The following is a 24,708-nucleotide window of genomic DNA, read 5'->3' on the forward strand; positions in this document are numbered from 1 at the left end:
TTCCAAACCTCTTTGGTTGCAATGGCCACACCAGCTCCACTGTCAAGGATTGCCATGGTTTTTACATTATTGAATTCCATAGGAAGGGTGGTGTTTCCATCTTCTCCCTCATAATACTCGCCTACCTTGTTTAATGGCACTGGCCTAGTATTTAGTTGAGGCATTTCAAGCTCTTTGATGCCTTCCTCGATTCGAGTCATTGGGGTTTTTACACCAAATTTCTCTAGACATTTACCCACATTAGCCCACATGTTTGGTCTTATTCTGAGCAACTCGGCTAACATTATTGTACAGGTGACTGGGTAGATAGAATATCTACTAGCCCCTTTGAATCGATGGCCTTGTTGGGAGACAGTCTCTGTGATGGGACTGCAACCACATTTGACTTGGTCTCGTACTCTCCCATGTAGGACGGTAGTGTTCTTAGCGAATGGGGTTGACTATCTATAGATTGTACATATCCTTTGTCGCCCCAACACGATTGCATGTCTAGATTCTTTTGAGATCCAGTCTCAAATTCCTCTATTGGTGGTAGAAACACCTCGTTCATCACGAGTCTTGTCTACTCGTCTTCTTAGGTCATCGACTTCATTGGCCTCTCTGACTTGTTTCCACAATTCATCAAGACCATCTATCTCTTTACAATCCTCAGGTAGAGCTTGGTGAAATCCCTCGGAAGAGTTATCAGTGGTATTCAGTACTATCCTTGGTTCTAATGCTGGGTCTTTGAGGTTTGGTCTGTGCTCATGAATAGAATCTGGCTCTTTTAGTTCCTGGTTTGGTGGGATTACTTGTGTAGGCATGACATGGATCACATCCTCAGGTTTTGCAACTAGTGGTTCTAGTAAAGCTTGGGCTGTTTGAATCATTTTATGGCACATTTCAAATCTTTGCTTTTCTAGTTCCGCATCGGGATATGTCATCCACATGTGTTCTTGGGTTTGGTTGTTTTTGAGCCTCACATCATAGGCTTTCAAGAGGGTATCTAATGTCTCATTAACCTTCTCTGCCAACACAGATCCTCCTGAACTAGCATTTCTCGGTTTCTCATCGGTGGATGGTTCTTCTAAAGGTTTAACCATCTGTGTAAGAGAAGGTGCCTCCTTTTCCTCATGTTGTTTTATCTTCTCCTCAGCTTCGGTAAGCTTCTCAGCTAGGGATTTTTGCTCTCGTTTCCTGCGTGCTTTCATCCTAGTCTTTCTAGCTTTCCAACTATTTCATTTGATCTTGGATTTTTGACTAGGTGCGTCTGTCTTTGGTCCATCATCTGTCTTTGGATTCTCATCAGCTTTCTTTTGAGCTTGTGCTCTCGTAACCACTTGAACTGGTACGAAATTTTCATTTTCTGAGCTACTAGGTAGCTGAAAAATCCCTGATACATTTGTCGTGATTTTCCTGATTTGGTTTGGTTTTTTCGGGCAATCGGGGATCAAGTGAGTGATGCCACACTCAAGACAATAGGCATTTACTTCAGTGATCTCCGTATGAGGACATTGTTTGACCAAGTGGTTGTCACGACTTTTGTGACACTCTGTCTCTGGTTGAGGAGATTCTTTTAGCATTTCCTCTTGGCTATAAGCAAGACCTAGATAAGCCGCTATTTGCAATGAATCGCAATGTCTTTTTGTCCATTTCATACCTTCTTTCTTTTGACTGAAACCCAGGAGGTGGAGGTTGTACCGGCCTCACCACTCCATGTGTTTCTCTCACATTTTGTTGCTCCGAAGGGTAGTACCCACTTTGGTTGCTATACCACATTGTAGCTGGTACTGGCGTTGGTTTATTTGTTGCTTCCATCATTGGCATGTATCTCATGTTTACCTGCATTCTAGCACTTGGCAGCGGCGGTTGTTGTCCTAAGACAAGCTGTGGCCTTAAAACTCCTACTGGTCCTGGCGCATTCCCCGTAATGTATCTAGGTGGAGTAGGTGCTTCTGGAACAGGTTGTACATACCTCTCCCTAGCATTTTCCATGCTATAATAGCACTCTTCCCCCGTATGGCTCGTCCATTTTATCTCAATTTCACACCACTTCGGCTCTCCCGAATCAGACCTTACAAGAGGAATCAACCTCTTGACCAAGTCGTCGATAAGCTTTTCTTGATCAATAGGTGCCGTTGGCTTGGCAATGGACTCACTTATCTGTGAAACACTTTTCTGAGAGGATGTGTCATCTCCTTGACTCTTTAAGTCCTTTTCTTTGTATGCCTCACAGTTATCCACTAGATAAAGAGCTTCTTTGATCAACTCGTTTAGCGTCATCCTCCTCATCATATGCAGATCCTTCTGAAGGCCCTCATCTCTCATTCCCTGGATAAAGATCAACATCAGTCGTGCTTGCGTAGGTAATTCCGCTCTCGGACAAAGCTTAACATATCTCTTGAGCCGTAATGATGCTTTGCGTACTGATTCATTCTCTTTCTGTTTGAATCTATGGATTTGCGAGACCATGTTGTGAGCAATGCCTTTTGGCGAGAATTCTTCAATAAACTCCTCAAACAGCTCATCTAGGGTCTCAAAATCCCATATTTCCACCGAGTCGAACCATGTAGCTGCATCATCTTCTAGAGTCAATCCAAATCCCGCAAACTGTGTCGCAAAATTTGAAACTTCCTCTGCTCTAATCACTCTTATAAAAGCCGTTACGTGATCTCTCGGATCTTTATCTCCGGAGTATTTTCTATTTACCCATTTTTGGACTTGGGATGGTCTAACTCGTCGATTGTCTACAAGTCTAACCAGAGACTCTCCCAATCCTTCTCTCGTTATCGCTCTTGAAGGGAATCCTGGTGGCTCTGTTCTTGGAACTCCTATAGGAATTCTCGTGTTTGGTGGAGGCATTTGTGGTCCTTCATTGAACAAATATCCACCTCTTTCTAGTACAGTCTGTGGATTTGTGCTTTCTACAACTCTGTATTCTCGTCCATACTTGTCGACAACTATAGATCTCCATTGACAGTCGACTCCATATGTGTAAACATATAAGAGCTTGTAATCTGTTATCTCTTCTAGGTATGGATCTGAGCACCTATAAAGATTGACCTCATTGTCGTCAATGTATCTATATAGTCCTTCACTCTCATGATCAATCATCCAAACCCTCTCAACAAGATGGGTCTTTATCAATTGCAAGTTTGGAAGATCCATTGTGGGAGGATATTCCTCTATCGTCGGGATCTCCAAGCTTGTGTAAGCTGCATTTGAATCTAGGGTAGACATGATTTCTGGGCTTCAAAGATTTGGCTTGGTTCAAGTAGACTTAGTCCACTGTGTTCAAGTGCTTTGGTTAGGGAAAAATCAAAACTATGTCCAAAACCGCAACCGTTTCGTCACAATTCTCGCAAATTGTCTCTTTTAGACACCCCTAACTTGCGGATGAATTTTGAGGCCTTAAACGATGTTTTTTTCAAAGTTGAACTAAATGGTTGCCATTGGCTTACATTTAGTTCAAGTTTTGCTCTAAGATCTGTTGAGCCGCTCTCAGGCTACGTTTTGATATAAAAACTTTTCCGATCCGATACCGTTTATGAAAGTTATGGCCAAAACAATGAAATGCACTTTAGACTGGTCAAAATGAGTCCAAATTCAATTTTAAAAGAAGATTTGGGATCTCTGTGACACTGTGAACACTTCTGTATGGTCAAAATTACAGTTGGACCGTAAAACTGGCCTAGAGACATCCTACACGTAGTATGTTTATATGCTCAGAATTTAACAAAATTTGGTCCAGAGATTCCCTTTGAGTCCAGCAACACAATGGTATGCTCAGAATTTCATTTGGACCTAAAAATGGCCTTGAGACATCCTACGCGTAGGATGCGTTTTTGCTCAGAATGACTTGAAATTTTCACCCCAGCTTCTCCTTGATGTGCTGATCACAGTGGTGTGCTCATAAGTTGGTTTGAAGTCCTAAATCAAGCTGAAGACATCCTACGCGTAGGATGTCTTTTTGCTCTGTTTCAGCTCAAACTTGCACTGTAGATTCCCCTTGATGTGCTAAACTCACAACTATTTTTAGTTTTTGATTCTGACACCTATAGGTTGGTCAAATGATCAAGAATCTGTTCCAAAAGCCTGATGTCTGTTCTGATGAATTCCTGAGTCAAATCAACTCCACTAAATTTGTCTAGGAGGCTTGCCTAAGGCTATACAATAGCATGGTATGGTCACAGGAGAATTTTGGTCTCAGAATCATGCAATAGATATCCTATGCGTAGGATGTCTTTTTGCTCAGAATTGCCCCAAATTTGAACCGCAAACTCTCCTTAAGGTGCCAATCACTGTGGTATGCTCAAAATTAAGTTTGGAGTGAAAAATCACACATATGACATCCTACGTGTAGGATGTCTTTTTGGCCTGTTTGACCCCAGACTTGACCCAAAGCTTCCCCTTGATGTCAGCAACCCAGTGGTATGCTCAGATTTGAGTTTGGATGTCAAAAGACCCCAAAACTAGCTATTCTTGCCCTTTTCAGTCAAAAATGCTAAAGTCTGTTCAATCTTCCTTTCACTGACCCAAATGAGATGAAATTTATCACATGCACTCAATACAACATTTAGAACATGCCTTTGGAGTCATCCTATGGTTTGGTCTCAAAAATTATGCCTTGGCACAGTTTGGATAGGATGTCTGGCAATTTTCGTCTTTTGGTCTTGATTTGTCAAAATTTGGTCAAATTTCCACTTTCCAGGTGAAAATAGGGTAAAGCCTACCTTCTAAACACACTAGTCAACTCAGAATTTCAAAATTTTCACCAGATCACCCTGTAGACATCCTACGCGTAGTATGTCTTCTGCTGATTTTTTGAGATTGAAGTGTCCCTGATGCTTCCTAATGCTCTCAGAAAGTGCAAGTATGCTTTACAATTGCAAAAACATGCAAAAATCACTCAATTAAGCCTTTGCTGAAATTTACGTTTTCTGACTCTACCTTTTGGCTTTTGGTCAACAAAAATAGGGAAAATCACCCAAGTCAATATGTTACTAGGGTAAAACCTAGCCTCTGAATCCACTACTGCAGTCAGAAATTTCAAATTTGGTCTCCAGAACCCCCTTGAGACATCCTACGCGTAGGATGTCTATGTTTACAGAATTGCAGGTTTTCTTCACAGAACCCTTGCAAATGCTCTTTTATATGCACAGCATCAGTCAGTCATGCACAAATATCCACAAAAGCTTGTTTAATGCATTTTTACCCTCAAAAGCACACTTTTTCGTGATTTCAAATGCAATCAAGCACTTTAGCAAATAATTCAATGCTGAATAGCTCTAGATCAGAATCGGATCACTTACCTAAAGCTACTCCTACAAATCATATGGGGTTTTGCATCTATGAGTAGAAAAACGCTTCACTGCCACACACGGACTAGTAAATGCTTTTATCACCTCACAAATCACTCGACCACCAACAACTACTCTAATCCACAGATCCTAACTAAACCTATCTAGTCTTGCAGACCCTCGGCAAGACACACGCTTCCTGGCTATCCACTTGATCACGGAATATCCTCTTCCGGATCCACTTAAGAAAAACGCTTTCTTTAGCCAAAACTAAATCAAGCAACCATCACACGAGTGTTAGTAGGAAACCTACTTAGGTCCTTGTGTCCCTGGCAGCGGCGCCAATGTTGGACGGGAGCGACTCACACACCCATGAAGTGCATGCAAACACTACCTAGATCAACATAATGTCAATCGAGGACACAGATGACACGATAAGCACACGGAGGAAATCTCTTTAGCTTGTTAGGCTGAGATCATCCTACACATACAACACTCAGGAAGGCCAACTAAACCACAATCAAGAACCTCACTGCTCTCAACTACACCATCTAGCCACATACACACATACGGAAGGTAACTCACCAAATCATGCCAGATTCGTACGAAACTTAAGGAACACCATCCCCTCACTAGGATACACCTGTCCCTACGCTTCTACACTCAAAACCCTCACTCAAAACCCATCTGCGGAAAACGCGTAGGATGACAGAGCAGAATTTTGAAAGTGCCCGAAACTGAAATTGATGAGTACCTATGCGTAGCTTATGTCGCCACGATTCTATAGACTACTAGCACGCAGAAAACAGACATCGTTTGATACACTTACGGCCAGAAATAGCTCGTAGATGCGTCGGCGTGTTCGCTTCGTCTTGCGTGGAATGCTTGGCGTTGTCGCGTAGCTCTCCTCGAGCCTACAACAATGGTGCAGTCGGATCTCCAATTTGTTGAGCGAGCCGGGCGTAGCGAGAGGATGAAGCTCACGATCGCTCTCTTTCTCTCTCACACACAGTAGACGGCAACGCTAAAGTTTGATTATGATTAAAAAGTCTTCTTACAAAATGACCTAGGTACCTTATATACTAAGGCTACCTTAGGTTTAACCAAAAATGGGGTTGAAAGGGTCAAATGGATTTGTATTTACAATCTGGAAGTGCCATTGCACCCCGGCTTCTGAAACTAGAATAACTACTCATTACAAATGACGTTTATAGCCATAATCCGCAGCATTTCATAACTCGCAAAAGATAAGACTTTGGTACGAAACTTGAGTTATGTTGTGTTGTTGACCCAGCGGTCAACACTTGGAGAGTCAGTTCATGCAGCTTCCGCGGAAGCCACATTTGGATGGAGTACGACGCACACTTCGGTATGTGCAAGGGACTCTTGACTACGCATTGTTCTATGCAGCAGATGTGCCATTAGCATTGTATGGGTATACAGATGCAGATTGGGCAGGTAGCATTGTTGATAGGAGATCTACGAGTGGCTTCATGTTCTCTTTTGGGAGTGCTGCTATTACTTGGAGCAGCAAAAAGCAGCCTACGGTTGCTTTATCGAGCACGGAGGCCGAGTACAGAGGTGCAGCAGTTGCACGAGGTAGCTTGGCTACGCACATTACTTGAGGACTTGGGAGTGCAGGTGGACCAGTAGATTGTCATCCATTGTGACAACCTCAGCAGCATGCAGTTGGCTAGGAACCCAGTGTTCCATGCCAGGACCAAGCACATAGAGGTCCATTACCACTACGTTCCAGAGCGAGTGTTGGCAGGCGACATCGACTTGGTCTACGTCAGCACAGAGGAGCAGATAGCGGATATCTTTACCAAGGACCTCAGAGCTGAGAAGCTTCGACATTTCTGGACTATGCTTGGACTCTGCGACAGAGCTCGAGGGGGAGTGTTGAGATGTCGAGCTCTACATCTTGAGCTGGCATCCACTACGGGTCTTGGCCGCTTATGGCATTTACTCACTGACGCGTTAGGTGACCGACACGGAGGATCTCTGCGAGTGATTCTACAGCTGGACTACACTTATAGTGCCAGCCTAGTACGCTTCTAGCGAGTTCACACTTAGTGACCACATATGTGCTACTTTTCAGTTTTAGAACTTAGTCATTTTGTACTCTCTTTTCTGTGTGAAGAAGAAGAAGCTTTCCATCTCTGTGTGCTTTTGTGCTTGTCTTGTGTAGCTCTCTTGCATCCTCTTTCTTTACAATCCTGTAGGTATCTCTAGGCTTACGTGATATAAAGACGTTTTCACCAATGCTTGTCTCTCATGTGGTTCAGTTGGTTGAGTGTAGTTGACTACTACTCTACTATCATTCAAAAGATGTGGTTTTTGTCCTAGCATATATTGCAGTCTCTCAATGCCTGGCACAATCCTATTTTGACCCATTGGAAATCTTGGAGGTGTCAATTGATGCCTTGCTTGAGGTCCGTACATGGTTCTGGTTATAACAGCACTCACTCATCTCGTGGATTGGTCAAATATGTTGTCACCAATGCTTGGATCTCATGTGGTTCAGCTTATTGAGTGTAGTTGACTACTACTCTACTATCATTCAAAAGATGTGGTTTTTGTCCTAGCATATATTGCCGTCTCTCAATGCCTGGCACAATCCTATTTTGACCCATTGGAAATCTTGGAGGTGGCAATTGATGCCTTGCTTGAGGTCCGTACATGGTTTTGGTTATAATAGCACTCACTCATCTCGTGGATTGGTCCATTTATGCTCTATGGCACATCATTTGTATTCTGTGTTGACTAATGTTGGTTTCGGATATCTATTACATGAGTAGGATGGTCTCTCCCATACCTATCACACTTTGTCATTTGTGTCTGTCTCATGTTTATGTTTTGTCCAGAGTCTAGGATCGATTGTCATGCTACTTCTTCTCCTAGCTCATCTAGATTGGGCATTGGTTGAGGTTGAGCAACTTGTATCATGTTGGTTTCACTAGAATACGAGGAGATATTGCTTGTCATAGTTTTTGCATCCTTTGTAGTCTCACCATAAGCTTTACAATTGTCCACAAGGTACAAAATTTTGTGACTTACTCAAAGGTGGTACATCGTTTTAAGTGTAGATCTTTTTTGAGAGTTCCATTTTTTCAGTAAAGATAACTGACAATATTTCCTCTTGCAGTAACTCTTGTGTGGGACATCTATCAAGGTATTGTTTGAATCAAAGAATTGCTTCCTTCACATATTCCTTGTCCTTTTTCTTGAAAGCATAGATCTGTGACACTGTATTGTGCTTGATCCCCCTACTAGAGAGCTCCTTTGAAAATTCTTACATGAGTTGTTTAACATTTGAAAAAGCCTCTTTGTTCACTTGTGTGGGACATCTCTCAAGGTATTGTTTGAATCAAAGAACTGCTTCCTTCACATTTTCATTGTCCTTTTTCTTGAAAGCATAGATTTGTGACACTGTATTGTGCTTGATCCCCCTACTAGAGAACTCGTTTGAAATTCTTACAGGAGTTCTTTAAAATTTGAAAAAGCCTCTTTGTTCAATTGTTGGACCAAGTCAATGCTATCCCTTCCAAGGTTAAACCAAATCCCTCATATTGTGTATGAAAATCCGATACTTGTTTAGTCCTTAAACACTTGTTTAAATAGTGACACATGTGTGTATGGATCCCCTAACCCATTTGTACTTTGTCTTGAAACATTTGGCCACTTGAAATGGTCTCATTTTCCATGGTTCAGTCACCAATCTAACCAATTTGGGGTCTCTTGCAAAGACATCTCTTGCTCTCTCTTCTCGCCTTGGAGAAATTTTGGTGGAATCCACTTTGATATATGCTCTGGCATCATCTTTGGAAATCTATGTCCAAATTGTGGTCCTAATGACCCCATAACTTTAGTCTCTAAAACATGAGTATATTCAAAAGACTTGCTAAATCCCGTTCTTCCCATAGATTGAGTCTCAACTCCTTGTGGTTTGGTCTCAAAGATCTCTGGTGCACTCACACTCGACTGAAAGTACATTGAGATTGGAGTACCTTTGTATGTATATCTTTTTAGGTCAATTGGATCAACGAGTTTGTACTCTGATCCATACTTATCTACCATCAAAACTTGCACTCCTTGGGTATCCATATACGTGAATGCATAGAGGTCCTTATGGTCTATCAGCTCTCTAGCATTGGATTCTACACACTTGTAGAAGTTATGTTGATCCCCATTTGTAAACCTATACAAGACCTCATACACATAATCCTTTATAACTTTCATGGATTCATTGGTTGTTTTGATGATTCTTATGCTGGGTTTGTTGATCAGTGGTGGATGATTCTCCTCTAGGTCTTCATCAATTTTTGCTCTCGTATATTCAAGCACACGCATTTGAGTTGAGGTGAATAATGTCTAGTGTGGTTCTCAATGAATTTTATAATCATGTGGAAAGGGTCCATGAGCCATGCCTTGAGGTGTGGTGTTGTATGTTTGATACGTCTCCATGTTTTGTCTCAATCCCACTATGAAAGGTGTTGCAACATTTCTTGCGGTTTGTATATCTTTAAGTCAGGTAGAAAAACTTGGTAGTGGATGATTTGTCATGGTTAATGTTACTATATACATGTGGTAGTGATGTGTGTGAACACACTAGGACTGTCGGGGCATTTTTCCCTCTTTATGAGGTTTTCCCCCCCGAGCATTGTATATATGCCCATCACTCTAGGGCTATCTATCTTTCCATTGCATACTTAGTAACACACTCTCTATTGTGTTCCTTGAGCTTCCTTTGTCTTCTCCAAGCTGTGTGCATTTCTCTGCAACCCTAATTCCAACAATTGGTATCAGAGCAGGTTACGTCCTCCCGAGATTAGTCGCCAGCTGCTCCAGGACATTCCTGCTCACTTTCTCCGATTACAGTGAGGTTTGGCGAGCGTTCGCAGGTCGACAAATAATTCGGGCTCAGATTTTTGATTCGGGCTCATTTCGGCCTCCGTTTCCACAACAGGCAGGTTTGCACAGGCAATTTCGTCATTTTGTGCAGAATTTCAGTCAGTGCCGTTTCCTGCATAATAGGTGCCTTACAGTCTTCCACGGTTTGTGCTACATAACACGTGTTGTTCCTCCATTTCTCCTATTTTCGGGCAGTTTTCACATCAAGTGCAACATTTACCATGGCTGACAACAACACATATGTCTTCAAGATTTTGCTGCTGAGGATAGGTTGGATGGGGAAAATTACCCTATGTGGGCTTATATGATGCAACCACGTTCTTGTGTCAAAGGGCATCTGGAATATTGTGCAGGGCATTGATGTATGTCCTGGTTCTGAGTACGTAGGCGATGTTGAGGATGTTGCAGGTCTTGCTACAAGGATTGCTGCTATTAGAGTTGTTTTGCCAACGGTAGAACAAGCTCGTTGGGATGTAAAGGATGCGCATGCTCATGCATTGATTGCATTGTCTGTGAAGCGCACCATTGTTCTTCACATCCGTTCAACAAAATATGCAAAACAGGCTTGGGATATTTTGGCTGGTCTTTATGCAAGTCGCAATGAGGCTAAAATTGCTTTGCTTCGTAAAGAGCTGGAGTCAAAGATTTTCATAAGGAAGATGATATGGACACTTTTCTTGTTGGTGTCAAGGATATCAATGAGCAACTTATTTCTGCAGGTGAAGTCATTTTAGACAGTTCCCTTTTGCAGACTGTTCTTGATGCCTTACCAGATTCTTACCAGACTTTTGCTAGTACTTGGAGACTGATGACGCAAGGAAATCCAGAAGTTGTCAAGTTTGATGCATTATGCACATTGCTGTTGTAAGAGTCACTTTCCAGAAAAAACAGGACTAGATAGTGTGCAGTTGAACAGGATTTTATTGCTTGTCAAAGAAAGGGTGGTAACAGCAATGCAGCCAGTTCTTATGGTTCTGTTGCGAGTGGCAAAACTTCTGTTCCTAATGCTTTTGCTGATAGCACTTCGTCTAGCAATTCTGGTGATAAGGGCAAAAAGAAGATGCGTTGCTATTATTGTAAAGCTAATGATCACTTGATCAAGCAGTGTCCTAAGTTGAAGACCAAAGAGGCTAAGAAGAAAGAGGGTGGTTCCACTACAAATGTTGGTTCCACTACAAATGCAGCCATTGTTGAGTCTTCTGTGAAAGGAGACTGTGATGCTAATGTCGATGCAGAATGGGCTTTTAGTGCAGAGTGCACTTACAATCCTGCTCCATGATGCATGCTTGTCAGTTGCTGTGGATTCACATGTGTGGTATTTTGACAGTGGTGCTACAAAGCACATTACCTCACATCATGAATTGTTCACCTCTTTCGAGTCTGTCCCTCATGGGAATTCAATCACTTGTGCCAACAATGCCTCTTATCCGGTTCAGGGAGTTGGAAAGATTGTGCTTACTGCTGAAAATGGCAGTTCCTACACACTTGCTGATGCACTTTATGTACCTGGGATCAAGAAGAATCTCTTCGTTGTATCTGCACTTGCTAGACTTGGACATGTAGTCAAATTTGTGGATGACAGATGTACATTTCATGATCTCAGTTTTGGTGATGAAATTGTCATCTGGCCTTTTGTGCCATGGGCTGTATAAGCTTACTTTGTATGACAAGTGTGGATAAAATTTTGCAAATGCTGTTACAGATTCAAGGGCTATTTCAGATGCAAAACTTTGGCATGCACGTTTTGGTCATTTGAATTTTGCTACTTTGCTGCGTATGCAGAAATTTGATATGGTTGCTTCTTTGCCGCCTCTTGAAGCACCTATCAAACATGTTTGTGAAGGTTGTATTTTGGGTAAGATGCAGCGTTCTAAGTTTCCAAATGATGGTTCAGTTCGCGCAACATGCAGGTTGTAGCTTGTGCATAGTGATGTTTGTGGGCCCATGCAAACTCCGTCCTTGGGCAATTACCTGTACTTCGTGACTTTCATTGATGATTACTCCAGGCATGCATGGGCATTTCCGCTTAAACCGAAGTCCGAAGTTTTTATGTGCTTCAAACAATTTCTGGCTATGGCTGAAATGTCTCGAAATGTACTATGGGCACCCTTCGTTCCGATCGAGGGGGGGAGTATATGTCTCATGAATTCAATGCATTTCTGGCTAGTCATGGGATAAAACACCAATGTACAGTTCCTTATACACCTCAGCAAAATGGTGTTGCTGAGAGGAAAAACATGTTACTTACGGAAATGGCACAATGTATGGTCAAAATTCAAGCTTTGCCGCATTCCTTTTGGCTTGAGGCCACCATGTGTGCCACTTATGTATTAAACATGTGTCCTACGAAAGCTTTGCAGTCTATTACTCCATATGAATCATGGCATAATAGAAAGCCTTCTATTGAGCACATGCGTGTTTTTGGCTGTTTGGAATATGCTTTGGTGCCACAAACACAGCGCAGAAAATTGGATGATAAGGTTGTCAAATGTATTTTTGTTGGTTATAGTGTTGAAAGCAAAGGTTACAGGTTATATCATCCACAAACATAGCGTATTTTGGTTTCACGGGATGTAGTGTTTGTGGAAGATTCTGGTCAGCCCTTACTGTCATGTACTAGAGATAGTAATGTAAGATCACAGGACATTTATGACACTTTGTTGCTTTTCAGTGGTGGAAATCCAATGAGGCAAACGTACAGCCTATGGGGGTTTCTGAAAATGTTACAGATCAGCCTATTACTGATGCAGATGTACATGATGTACTTGATGAGGAAAGGGCTGAAAATGAGCAGGCTAGAGGTATGCCAAAATGGCTGGTGCACACTTTGCGTGACAGTAAATTGGATGCACCTTTGTCTAGTCATTTTCGTTCAGGCTCTTGCCATGCATCTTATGCATCAGATTGTTATGCTTTGGCTGTGTCTAGCTTACCTGATGTTGAGGAGCCTCTGTCTTTTGATGAAGCACAGAATTTAAAAAATTGGATGGCTGCCATGCAATCAGAATACGATGCACTTCTAGAAAATGACACATGGACTTTATGTGATTTGCCTCCTGTCAAAAAGGCCATTGGTACGAAGTGGGTTTACAAGTTGAAACACAAGCCAGATGGTGAGATCGATCGCCATAAGGCTCGACTTGTTGCAAAGGGTTATGCATAACAAAAATGCATAGATTATGAAGAGAATTTTTCTCCCACTTGTCGTATGACTACTGTGCGTTTTCTATGTGCATTGGCAGCTCATTTTGGTTGGGATGTACATCAATCAGACATTGTTACTGCTTTCTTGAATGGTGACATATTTGAGGTTTTGTCAAGAAACAACAAGAGAACAAAGTGTGCAAATGTAAGAAGGCTTTGTATGGGTTGAAGCAATCTCCTCGTGCTTGGTATGAGAAAGCTCACACTCATTTGGTTAAACGAGGCTTTCGTAACAGTCCAATAGAAAGCACATTGTATGTAAAGCGTGAGGGTGATGTACTTTTCATTGTGGTTCTTTATGTCGATTATTTGCTGATCACTGGACCAAGTGAGAGACATATTGCTGAATCTAAGACTGATTTGAATGCTACTTTCAAGATGAAAGATTTGGGGTTGTTGTATCATTATTTGGGCATACAGTTTAAGCAGTGTGATGGTGGTATTGCCTTGTGTCAGAAAAGTTACATAGAGACATTGCTATGTAAGTTTGGACTTGAGGATTGCAAACCTATTGCCACTCCCATGGAAACAGGTTTGAAGTTGAATCTACATGATGCTGGCGATCCTGCTGATGTCACTCTTTACCAAACTGTTGTTGCCTGCCTCATTTATGTATGCAACACGAGGCCGGATATTCAGTTTGCAGTCTCACAGGTCAATAGATTTATGCATAGCCCAGGGTCTAAGCATTGGCAGGCTGTCAAGAGGATTTTCCACTACCTTAGTGGCACTTTACATCTTGGCTTGTTTTATCCCAAGGGGGGGATCATTGCTGCCAGACTTACATGCTTTTTCGGACTCATATTAGGCTGGTTGTTTTGACATGCGAGTGTCCACAAGTGGTTTTTGTTTCATGCTTCGCAGTTCATGTATATCATGGTTGAGCAAGAAGCAACCTACTGTGGCCACTTCAAGTTGTGAGGCTGAGTACATGGCAGTCTTCATAGCTATGGTTGAGTGTGTATGGCTCAGACGCGTTATGGATGATTTGGGTGTTGGACAAGACACTGCCAACACTATCTACACTAACAGTCGGAGCGCATTGGCAGCTGCGAGGAACTCAGTTTTTCATGCTCGCACAAAACAAATTGAGGTGCATTATCACTATGTCAGGGAGAGGCTCTCAACAAGAGAGATCAACTTGGCTTATGTGCCAACACAGGACAACCTTGCAGATCGTTTCACAAAGGCATTGTCTCGTGAGAAGCTTGAAGCTTTGGGCTTACTCCCCTTTGTGGGCTTATAGATATGCCAGCTCTCGTTCACCACATCACTCCATGGGGGATTTGTTACCATATACATATGGTAGTGATGTGTGTGTGCGTTTCTCTGCAACCCTAATCTGAACAGTTAAGTCTCACTCAACACTCTCAAGATATTCTTTGACAATCTCACCTTGACTTAGTGCAATTTATCCCTTTTTTCCCTGGTTAGTAGGTCTCTCAATAGCCAGGTCTTTGTGACCCTTTGGTCTATGGAAACTATTTTTGGATACCCTAAAGTTTGGAATTAGGAGACCTATCAAATTTGGATTCTATTGCTCACAAGATATTATCTTGGATTTATAAAAATAAATCAGAGCATTTTTGGTGAGTTGCACTTGAAACAACACTCAAAACATTATCAAGACAAGGACACAAGTAGTTTTGCTTGTGTCTTGGTCTCCAGAGGGTATTTTTAGCTCAAACTTGAGATATAAGATGTAATGATCAAGTATATCTACAGGCTCTTCAAGTCAGATACCCCCACTATGAAGAGGTACATGGATCGTGATCCATGTCCCTATCAAATTTTGACAGTAGCTATACAAGATTATCTATAGGCTCTATACCAACTTTTACTAATTTTTGAGGTTGGGGAACATGGATTGGAATCCATGTTCCACAACATCTGAACATGATCTTTGGAGCGCTTGTTACACTGTGTCTACAACCTATATCTCAAATCTTTTTGAATTTGAGATTGTTTTGACATGTCAAATGCCAAACCCTAGGTCAGATGTACAATTTTCAGCATATCTTCTATTTTAATGCTTTTTGACCCAACTTTTGTTCCTTTTTTTTTTCGAAAATTGGACTTGGGGATATGTTTCTTTGTATATGCACTACATTTTGGAAAAATTACAAGTCAAGCTGTCACCATGGGATCGTGATCCATGTTTGGAGGCCAAATTTGATGAAACTTCACCCAAAGCTTGTCCTTGGTATGTTGATACCAGCTATATACATTTTTTGTGACTTGGACTAGTTTTGGTCAGTCAAAAGTGAAATCCTAGATGTGTTTTACCAATTTTTGTCTATCTTCTATTCTAGACCCTTTTGGTCAGTTTTCTCAACTCTTTTTGCAAATTTGACCTTAGAAATATATTTCTATATGTCTCTGCTACTCACTGTTTAGATGAGGTAAATGGATTGGAATCCATGTTCCACCTTTTGACATGGAACTTTGTGAGCTTGTTGTCTTTGCTATCTGAGGGATATTCCAAAAATCTTTTTGGATTTGGATAAGGAAAAGTAGAAAACTCCAAATTTCTGCCGAATAGATTTGTCACAATTTCCTTCTTTCGAGTGTGTTTTTTACTCTCAATTTGACCTTAAACTTTGGTTTCAATTGCTTGAAGTCAGTGTTTATTAGTTGGTCTCATTTTTGTGCTAGTTGTTTCTGAAGAACATGGATCATGATCCATGTTCTACCATAGAACCTGCTAAAAATTTTGAGATTTAGTTTTGAAGGGTTTTTTGAGATCCACCCTTTTTTGGTTTTAGGTCAACTTTCATGTCTCCATCAAATTTTCAAAATGCTAGTCTTTTTGGCTTGATCTTTTCAACTCAATTTGATGGTGATGGTTTCTACTTATGCTATGTCTATATACTCGAAAAGAAACTTGAAACAAAAATGAACAAAATAATGTAAATAAAAGTCATAACAAAAAATAAGAAGAATGAAATACTTTTGGCTTCTCACTCACAACTCTCTTTACCCTTCAAGGATAGATCTTGCCAGTCCCTCAACTCTAGACTCTATCATGCACTAAACCCTTGTCTAGCTGCTTTGCTGCAAATGTGAATGGAATAAAAAGACTAATCTTTGGACAACAAAACTCAAAATATGCACTAGGTCACTCACCCTAAGGATTATTCTCCAACAATGAGCCAATGTTAGAGAGTTGCCACGACGGACGTCTATAGCATAGCTATCTGGCACTAACATACTCATGTCAATACTCAAAAAAGTGACTAGGATGGGGCACGAAGACTCTTTAAGGGTGTTAACCTCAAGAAATGAAACTAACAAAAAAATGTATTAGTCTCTATAAGCAAATCGCCAACTCACTGATCAGAAAATTCTGCATATGTCCTTTCTCACCGCTCTAGGTCTATATTGTCTATATGGTTGTGTGAGAAAATACCGCAAACTTTGATGACCGACCTTGATCACAAAGTCTACTCCTAGAAGATAATGCTTGCAGGTAGATATCTCAGCTCGTGATATGCAACAACACCAACCGCCTTTGCACCCAATCACAGCCTCGTCATCGACAACCTCTACTTCTAATCTACAACAAATTTAAGCTCACAACCTATACACATGAACAAAGCCTCATTCACAGCTTCTGCTTGCGTCTTTTGCTGGTGCATAAAACTCCCACAGAAAGCGCAAATCCTACAGTAGGAAACGCCCACGATTGTGTTAAGTTGGGAAGGAAGGAAGGAAGGAAGGAAGCGGGGGGGGGGGGGGGAAGAGAGAGAGAGAGAGAGAGAGAGAGAGAGAGAGAGAGAGAGAGAGAGACGTGACTCTCTTTTTCTTCTTCTTTGTCGGTGGAAAATCATGTGCATGTCAATCTGCAAGCATAGCTTTCATTTTCGAAACTCTTGAGTTTTCAATTTTGAGTTCGTCCAACTCTCAACCTTTACTCTCTACCACCTTATAAAAGGATGTTTTCTTTTTCATAATCTTGCCGTAAATTTCAATATTTTGTTCATGATCAATTTTTCATCATTGCCTTAGTTCGCTTCTTTCTCTAATGAGTGATTAGTACCCCATTTAACCAATGAAAAATCTCCTTTCCATGATTTAGTCTTGTCTTAGCAATGAGTATTTCTGTATGCTCCAACCACTCAGAAAATTGTGCATGTTTAAAAATAACCTCCCCTTTCGAACCATATATGGTAGGCAAGGAACCGCCATGTGTTTGAAGGAGATCTTGACGTGGCAAGCTTCTCAAAGATTACACAAGAAAGCAAAGTGGTGATTTGTACGCTCGGACGCAAGCAAGGCTCAAATGATTGGTCTAGGGTTACCCATGCCTTGTTGTCAACCTGCGATAAGTAAAGCCTAGAAATATAATGCACCTACTTGTTAAGCCGATGATAATAAGCCTCGATGAGAGGTGGTTGACATCCACCTTGTAATCCTCAGCACCTCAAGGCTAGGCCTGAGCTTGAGGTCGTTTTGTAATTTTATGTTGTGCTTAATACAATTCACTCACAAGTTGTGAGTTTTGAAAAAAAAAAAAACCCCTTTCTCATTGGCAAAGAGAGGAGGCATAACGACAACCTGGCATGCCGCGTGGTCTCTACGTGGACAACCAGGTTCGAATCGAAGTTGGCCGAAGAGTTGAAAGGTGATGGAATTAGGCGTTGAAAGGGTAATTTGCGTTTGAATCAGGCGACGCTTGATCTCTCTCTCTCTCTCTCTCTCTCCCCTCTCTCTCTCTCTCTCTCTCTCTCTCTCTCTCTCTCTCCGCATACGTTAACGCTTCGTTGAAGTGCAGAAGGATCGGCATGGAGAAGAAAGTTGATGAGAAACCATGGGGCAGATTCCAATCCACCTACATGCGCGAGGCAAGGGCTCTCTCTCTCTCTCTCTCTCTCTCTCTCTCTCTCTCTCTCTCTCTCTGGATAGGTCTCTTGGTATTATTTTTGGGATTTTTGCATTCTGCTGCACAGCTATAGCTGCGGAGGAGCCGGGATTCGAACTCCTCACTCACTCACATTAACCAATTAGCCCCACGGTATTTCTGACCAAACTGTCTCTATGGCTAGATTCTGAGCCTCCAATGGAGCTTAACTCCAAGGTTGATTCCTTTCTGTTTTCCAAAAATACTTTCACAAGAAGATTTAGGAAAACAGAGTCTTTCTCAATGTTTTTCATACAATGCATAACATCATGGGCTTCTGCTCAAGAGGCACCGCATACCTAGCTAGGTACGATTGGGGGCAAAGGAACCCCCCCCCCCCCCCCCCCCCCCCCCCCCCCCGGTGGTCCCCTGCCCCCAATCGTACCTAGCTAAGTATGCGGCACCTCCCTCACAGAAGCTCATGATGTTGAGGTAATTAAGTCACAATGTGGGAAATATTATCATGATGTTGAGCTAAGTCACAATGTGGGAAATTTTGTTTATAATGGCTTACGGACGAATGCTTGAAACATTAATCGACTCTAGTCCAAAAAGCACTATAAAATTTGGAATATCAGATATTATCACCTTTGTTAAGCCATGCTGTGGAAAGCGTTTAGAGAAATAGAAGTTCAGCTTGATGGTTTTCTTGCAGGGCATAAAACATTCTTGTTATCTTGTTGAAGCTAAGATAAGCTATCACACGAAGATTTAGAAATTTGCTCATGTAGCAAAACAGAGTCTTTCTCAATGTTTTTCATACAATGCATAACATATTGGGCTTCTGCTCGAGAGGCACCTCATACCTAGCTAGGTATGCGGCACCTGAAGCTCATGATGTTGAGGTAAGTCACAATGTGGGAAATATTGTGAGAATTTGTCCAAAAGTTATTGTGTATGACTTCTGTTCAGATGAGTGCTCCTCTCAAGAAGGAGGACTACACATGTGCAACTAGGCATGGAGTAAGGGATGGACAAGCTAAAGCCAAATCGGATGTAACCACGAGATTTAAGTTCCCCACTGGTGTATCTGCCTATGAGTAAGCTTCACTATAAAATCACCTTTTCTTTTTTACCGTCATTTTTTCTATGTGTGTTTAAGCTGCAAAATTAAACATGGAAGGACTCGATAGTATTAAACTACAATTGATAGCTGCCGCACTTTTGACAAAGCGACTATGACACATGTATGTACTTGCATGCCTTTACTAATGAATGTATGCACAACTACATCAAAATGCACACATGCATGAGTTCGAAGGGTCAAAATAGTCACTCTGGATGACACAAATCGAGCAAACATGACGAAAATTTGAGAAAATATTGTCCTTTCTCTTCGCACTCTCTAATCTTCGTAAATTTTATCCTTCTAGCAACCTCTTCTTTGTTTACTTTAAGGTTTTAAAGGAGAACCATTACTTTCCATATGGCATACATAGTACATGCCACTGCATGAAGTGCTTGCCAAGGGGAGCGTCTTTGACTAGCATCACTATGTGGACGAAGCACCGCCCCAACTTAAATGCTATTATTATTAGCTAGTATAGCGCGTAATGCTACTCTAAGGGAATGTTGATGTGCTAGGATAACCTATCTACCACACTTGGGTAGAAAGGTCATTCTAGTTTTTTTCTTTGTACACACAGGCGCGCACACACACACACACGTCCCCAGAGAAGTTTTAGAGAGAGAGAGAGAGAGAGAGAGAGAGAGAGAGAGAGATTATGAGTGCAAAATTTGAGATCAACAAATCCCATTAAAAATTGATGACAAATGGTGTCCCTTCCAAAATTCTTAGATCCTAAAGGTTTTAAGCTTATTTTCACTTGTGCCTATTCTTTGAATGAAAAAAATGTTAAGCTTTCAAAGACAAGATAACTTCTCTTTTGGTGGGCATAGGTCTTCATGTCTTGAACCTTCAAGAAAAAAGGGGGGGCAAAACTTTCGCAAACATAGACATTCTTCTATATTGAGTTCAATCTTCCTTCAACAGGATAGGATAGTCAGAGAAGTTTGCTAAACAGTGCCTCTCCTGCATATGTATCTGCGTGCTTGCGTGCACTACACACATACATAATGACCTTGTGGTCTTGTATTTCAACATAAAGAGTTTTGCAGTGGTAAATGTACACATTATTGTTTGTATAGAATCGAGTATGGTCATGGAAAACCACCAGCACTTGAAGATTATGGAGATAGCAAGCAACCATCCAATGATCATAGCGTTGCATGCGCCTCGCTTGCAGGCTATAATACCACTTATCATGATCAAAGTTTTGTTCTTCAACACCAGAATGTAAGCAAGCATGCTTTTAAGATCATCAACACTTTGGAGTATATCACTTTCTATGCTTCAACAAAAAATTAGAAAATTGGGCATTAGTTTAACAAGTTAAAGCATGGGTCTTTGATTGAGTTTTCCATTGTGTGTGGTAGGAACCAGAGGAGAAGAGATATAGAAAAGATGATGAGAAACTTAACCATAAAGCTCACGAGGATGTGTCCAAGGAACAATCTCGGTACAATACTTTTGCGAATTTCGAAAGAAAATTCTCCATCATCTACTAAGACGAAACACAGAGTTTTGATGCTTCTTTAGGCACATATTTGGCCCATGGAATCACACCGGAACGAATGCCGAGGATATATTCATTCAAAGGGATAGAGTAAAGAGGTAAGATGATGGAGAACGTTTATAAAAGGCATTTCTAAGAAATTGGAAAGAGCCATTTTTGCACCACCTTTTTATGATGTTTGGGTGTTTAATAGGGCTCAAAAGGGCACATACTATCTCCCAGGATATATGGGTCATGAACCAATGCACAATCCACCCTCAACTACAGCCTTCGATAGACGAAGTCCAGAGAAGGAAAAGATGCTTTTGTATGACCTTGACCAGTATTCAAGAGAATTATGGCCACACTATAAAGGTCATAAACCGCAGGTAAAACTACATTCTTCATACAGACGTTGTCAGAAAGATGGGAAACTAGGTACAAATTGAGGAGTTTGAGGTACTAATAGTACTATCAAACAAAAGCTTTCATTCTTAGTTTGTTTTTCCTATAGACATAACATATTGAGAAGATAACCAAGCTATTTGCATTCTTCAAAAACTAGCATAATGTGATAAGTTTTCTTGTTTCTCCATGTCATGGGTGACGACCACGGGTCTATACCTTGCACTTTCCTTCAAGGGTGAATCTGGGATTATCCTTGATTCATCTAGGTATATATATATATATATATATATATATATGTGTGTGTGTGTGTGTGTGTGTGTGTGTGTGTTTGACAAAATCATGGGGGAATTCACTAGTGATAATAATGGGATGCAGCCTGTGTGTATCCACAAATGCCCCCTGATTACCCCTATATACAAGACTTTGCTTTATAAAACACACCTTTTATCTCTTATAAATCCCCCCTCCCTTAACACTCACATGTTATGATACGGCAACCCTCGATGAATCCCCCAAGGCCAAAGTGTAAAGACTCCTTCTATGATACTCTGTATAGATGCTTTAGAAACTAGCATACTTGTGTGTCCCATTAATTTTCCACAATAAGATGCAATTTGTGGTTTAAGTACGCATGTATGCCATTACTATGTATGTCTTTTCGTTGCATGCGACCAAGATAAGGAATCCTTCACTCTCTCTCTCTCTCTCTCTCTCTCTCTCTCTCTCTCTCTCTCTCTCTCTCTCTCTCTCTCTCTCTCTCTCTCTCTCTCTCTATTCTTGAATGCTTTGCACCATTTCTATTGTATGATTGCTCATGCTATTGAACACATACTCTCATTTGTAAGACTCTAGAGATAATGCTTCAAAGATGCTGAAATTGAAGCATGCCAAGATATTGTAGGCACTTGTAAATGTGAAGAATACCCCTTCACCAACAAAGCAGACTACTTACGGCTATACCAACTCTATGATGCAAAGACAACAAGACTGGGAAAGTGCCCATCGTCTTACAAAACCAAGAATTCCAAATCCACAAGTAAGTTATCATTTTGAGCATATATATATATGTGTGTGTGTGTGTGTGTGTGTGTATATATATATATATATATATATATATATATATATATATACAAAAATAGGTGGCGCATCATCACTCGCCTTAAAGAGAGAAATCTACAAATTACAAGGATTTTGTTTGTTTTGGATCATGGCATATATCTCTATAAACTAATCAATGTTTAGGAAAAATCATGTCTTTAGAACCTACTAATCAGTGCATATATAGACTAATCAATGTTTTGGATCATGTTAAACGTATATATAAAACTAATAATTATTGGCATGAACATAGGTGGCATAATAGGCATAACATCACCCCTTCAAAGAGGAAAATATATAATATAATTGATATATAATATATAATATATATAAAAATTTGTTACTTTAAAATAACAAATGTCTCTATAAAACAACAAATATTTACAAAAAAAAAAAAAAGAGGAGGAACAAAGCCCTTTTTGTTTGTTTTGGATAATGCCAATATATGTCTCTTTAAGATAATGAATATTTGCATATAATAGAAAAGAGGAGGAGTTTTGGATAATGGCGTGCATTTCTTTAAAATAATGAGTATTTGCGCATAACAGAAAAGAGGAGGAACAAAGACGTTTTTCACACAAGGAACTTCAGGCACCACATCTGCAAATGGAGTGGTAAGTCTATCAATCTTTGTTTACTCTACATATTTGTGTGCATGCATTGTGTAACCGTGTTCGAGGAAACCAACCTTTTGTGCATTTTTTTTGTCGACGAAATTCCAAGATCTTGGCTAGACTACAAGGTTGTCTTTGGTAAAACTAGCATGTTTTGACAAGCCAAAAGGATGTGAATTCTCTCCTTTTTCCATTTGTTGGATTTATGTTTTTTGTGTTATTTCTATTGAAAATTTCTATTTTTCATTTTGTGCAGTTGATGGCTGAAAAGTACTATTCCTTTGTCCGACCTCTTGAAGGAACATTGGTTTCTTTTGCTGCAGACAAAGCATTAGCCTCAAGATACTTGGAATGACTTTTAATGGATCCTCTACTTGATGGATGTAGTGCAGTTTCAAAGTTAAATTGAGAAATTTATTTCCATTTCAATGCTCTTTCAACGGCAAAAAGTGAGCATCTCTTCATCAATCACAAGAAGATTTAGAAATTTTCTCAAGTAGGAAAACGGAGTCTGTTACAATGTTTTTCATACAATGCACAACATCATGAGCTTCTGCTCGAGAGACACCGCATACCTAGCTAGGTACGATTGGGGGGGTAGGGGATGGCCGGCCCCCATGTAGGAAAACGGGGTCTGCTACAATGTTTTTCATACAATGCACAACATCATGAGCTTCTGCTCGAGAGGCACCGCATACCTAGCTAGGTACGATTGGGGGCAGGGGATCGCCGGCCCCCATGTAGGAAAACGGAGTCTGTTACAATGTTTTTCATACAATGCAGAACATCATGAGCTTCTGCTTGAGAGGCACCGCATACCTAGCTAGGTACGATTGGGGGCAGGGGACCGCTGGGCCCCCCCTCCGGGCCAGCGATCCCCTGCCCCCCATCGTACCTAGCTAGGTATGCGGTGCCTCCCTCACCGAAGCTCATGATGTTGAGGTAAAGTCACAATGTGGGAATTATTGCGAGAATTTGTCCAAAACTTCTTGTGAATGCGGCATAAGAGAAACTAGGTTGTAAGCTTAAAAACTCTTTTAATTTTGGGGTTTCCTAGAAAATTTCCCAGTTTTAGATGAAACAAGACGCTCCTAAAAGTATGACAAAAAGGCTAACGTATCCTTTTTTTTTGGTGTGTGTGTGTGTGTGTGTGGAAACTCCCACATTATCTGGGAAGGTAGAAAAACAAGAAAGATACAAGTAAGCTGATGCAAAGACATTTGCCATGGGAGCAAAGAGACAATCTTTTTTTTATCAAACTAGTGCTTGTGGACGATTTAGGAAGAGTGATAAGGTGTTGTAGGAGGTCGAGAGTAACCGCTAGAGTGGCTTCAACGATGACTTTGCACATCTGAGTCTCGAAGTACGACTACTCTTGCGAGTGTCCAACGTCAACAGCTCCCCAAGGGGGTAGAAGAGGATGGATTTTTGCTCCAATGGATCTACCCCCGTGTCCATTAGCTCATGAGATTTTCTTTTTGACATGTTTTGAGGTGTTGGCTGATAGATAGTATTCTTCTCCTCCCAATTTCCCAAGGAAAGTGGGTGGGTATCCTCATTTGTTCCATCCTCATTTGTCCCCATCGTCTTGCTTACTACCTCTGTAGATATGTTTAAACATTCATCCGGGGGACTCCTTAAGATCTCTTTCAGCTCGCCTCCACATACTTTTCACCACTGGCTTGTTGACAATCCCAACAGTTTCGAGCATAATGCCCAATTCAAAAACATTCACA

General features: G+C 41.0%; 1 protein-coding gene across 1 annotated transcript; it reads left to right on the forward strand.

Annotated features, from left to right (window-relative positions):
* The first annotated feature begins 17,959 nt into the window (after positions 1-17,959).
* Positions 17,960-23,364, forward strand: LOC147456987 (uncharacterized). Its single transcript, XM_086513258.1, has 9 exons — positions 17,960-17,989; positions 19,210-19,337; positions 20,446-20,593; positions 20,734-20,816; positions 20,897-20,971; positions 21,067-21,241; positions 22,162-22,296; positions 22,907-22,972; positions 23,229-23,364. Exons 1-9 carry the CDS (start codon positions 17,960-17,962, stop codon positions 23,325-23,327), a joined length of 939 nt encoding a protein of 312 aa, XP_086369384.1. The 3' UTR covers positions 23,328-23,364.
* Positions 23,365-24,708: the final 1,344 nt, after the last annotated feature.

Source organism: Adiantum capillus-veneris, chromosome 5, assembly GCF_014529385.1.
Source record: "Adiantum capillus-veneris isolate H3 chromosome 5, ASM1452938v2, whole genome shotgun sequence".
Taxonomy (NCBI): domain Eukaryota; kingdom Viridiplantae; phylum Streptophyta; class Polypodiopsida; order Polypodiales; family Pteridaceae; genus Adiantum; species Adiantum capillus-veneris.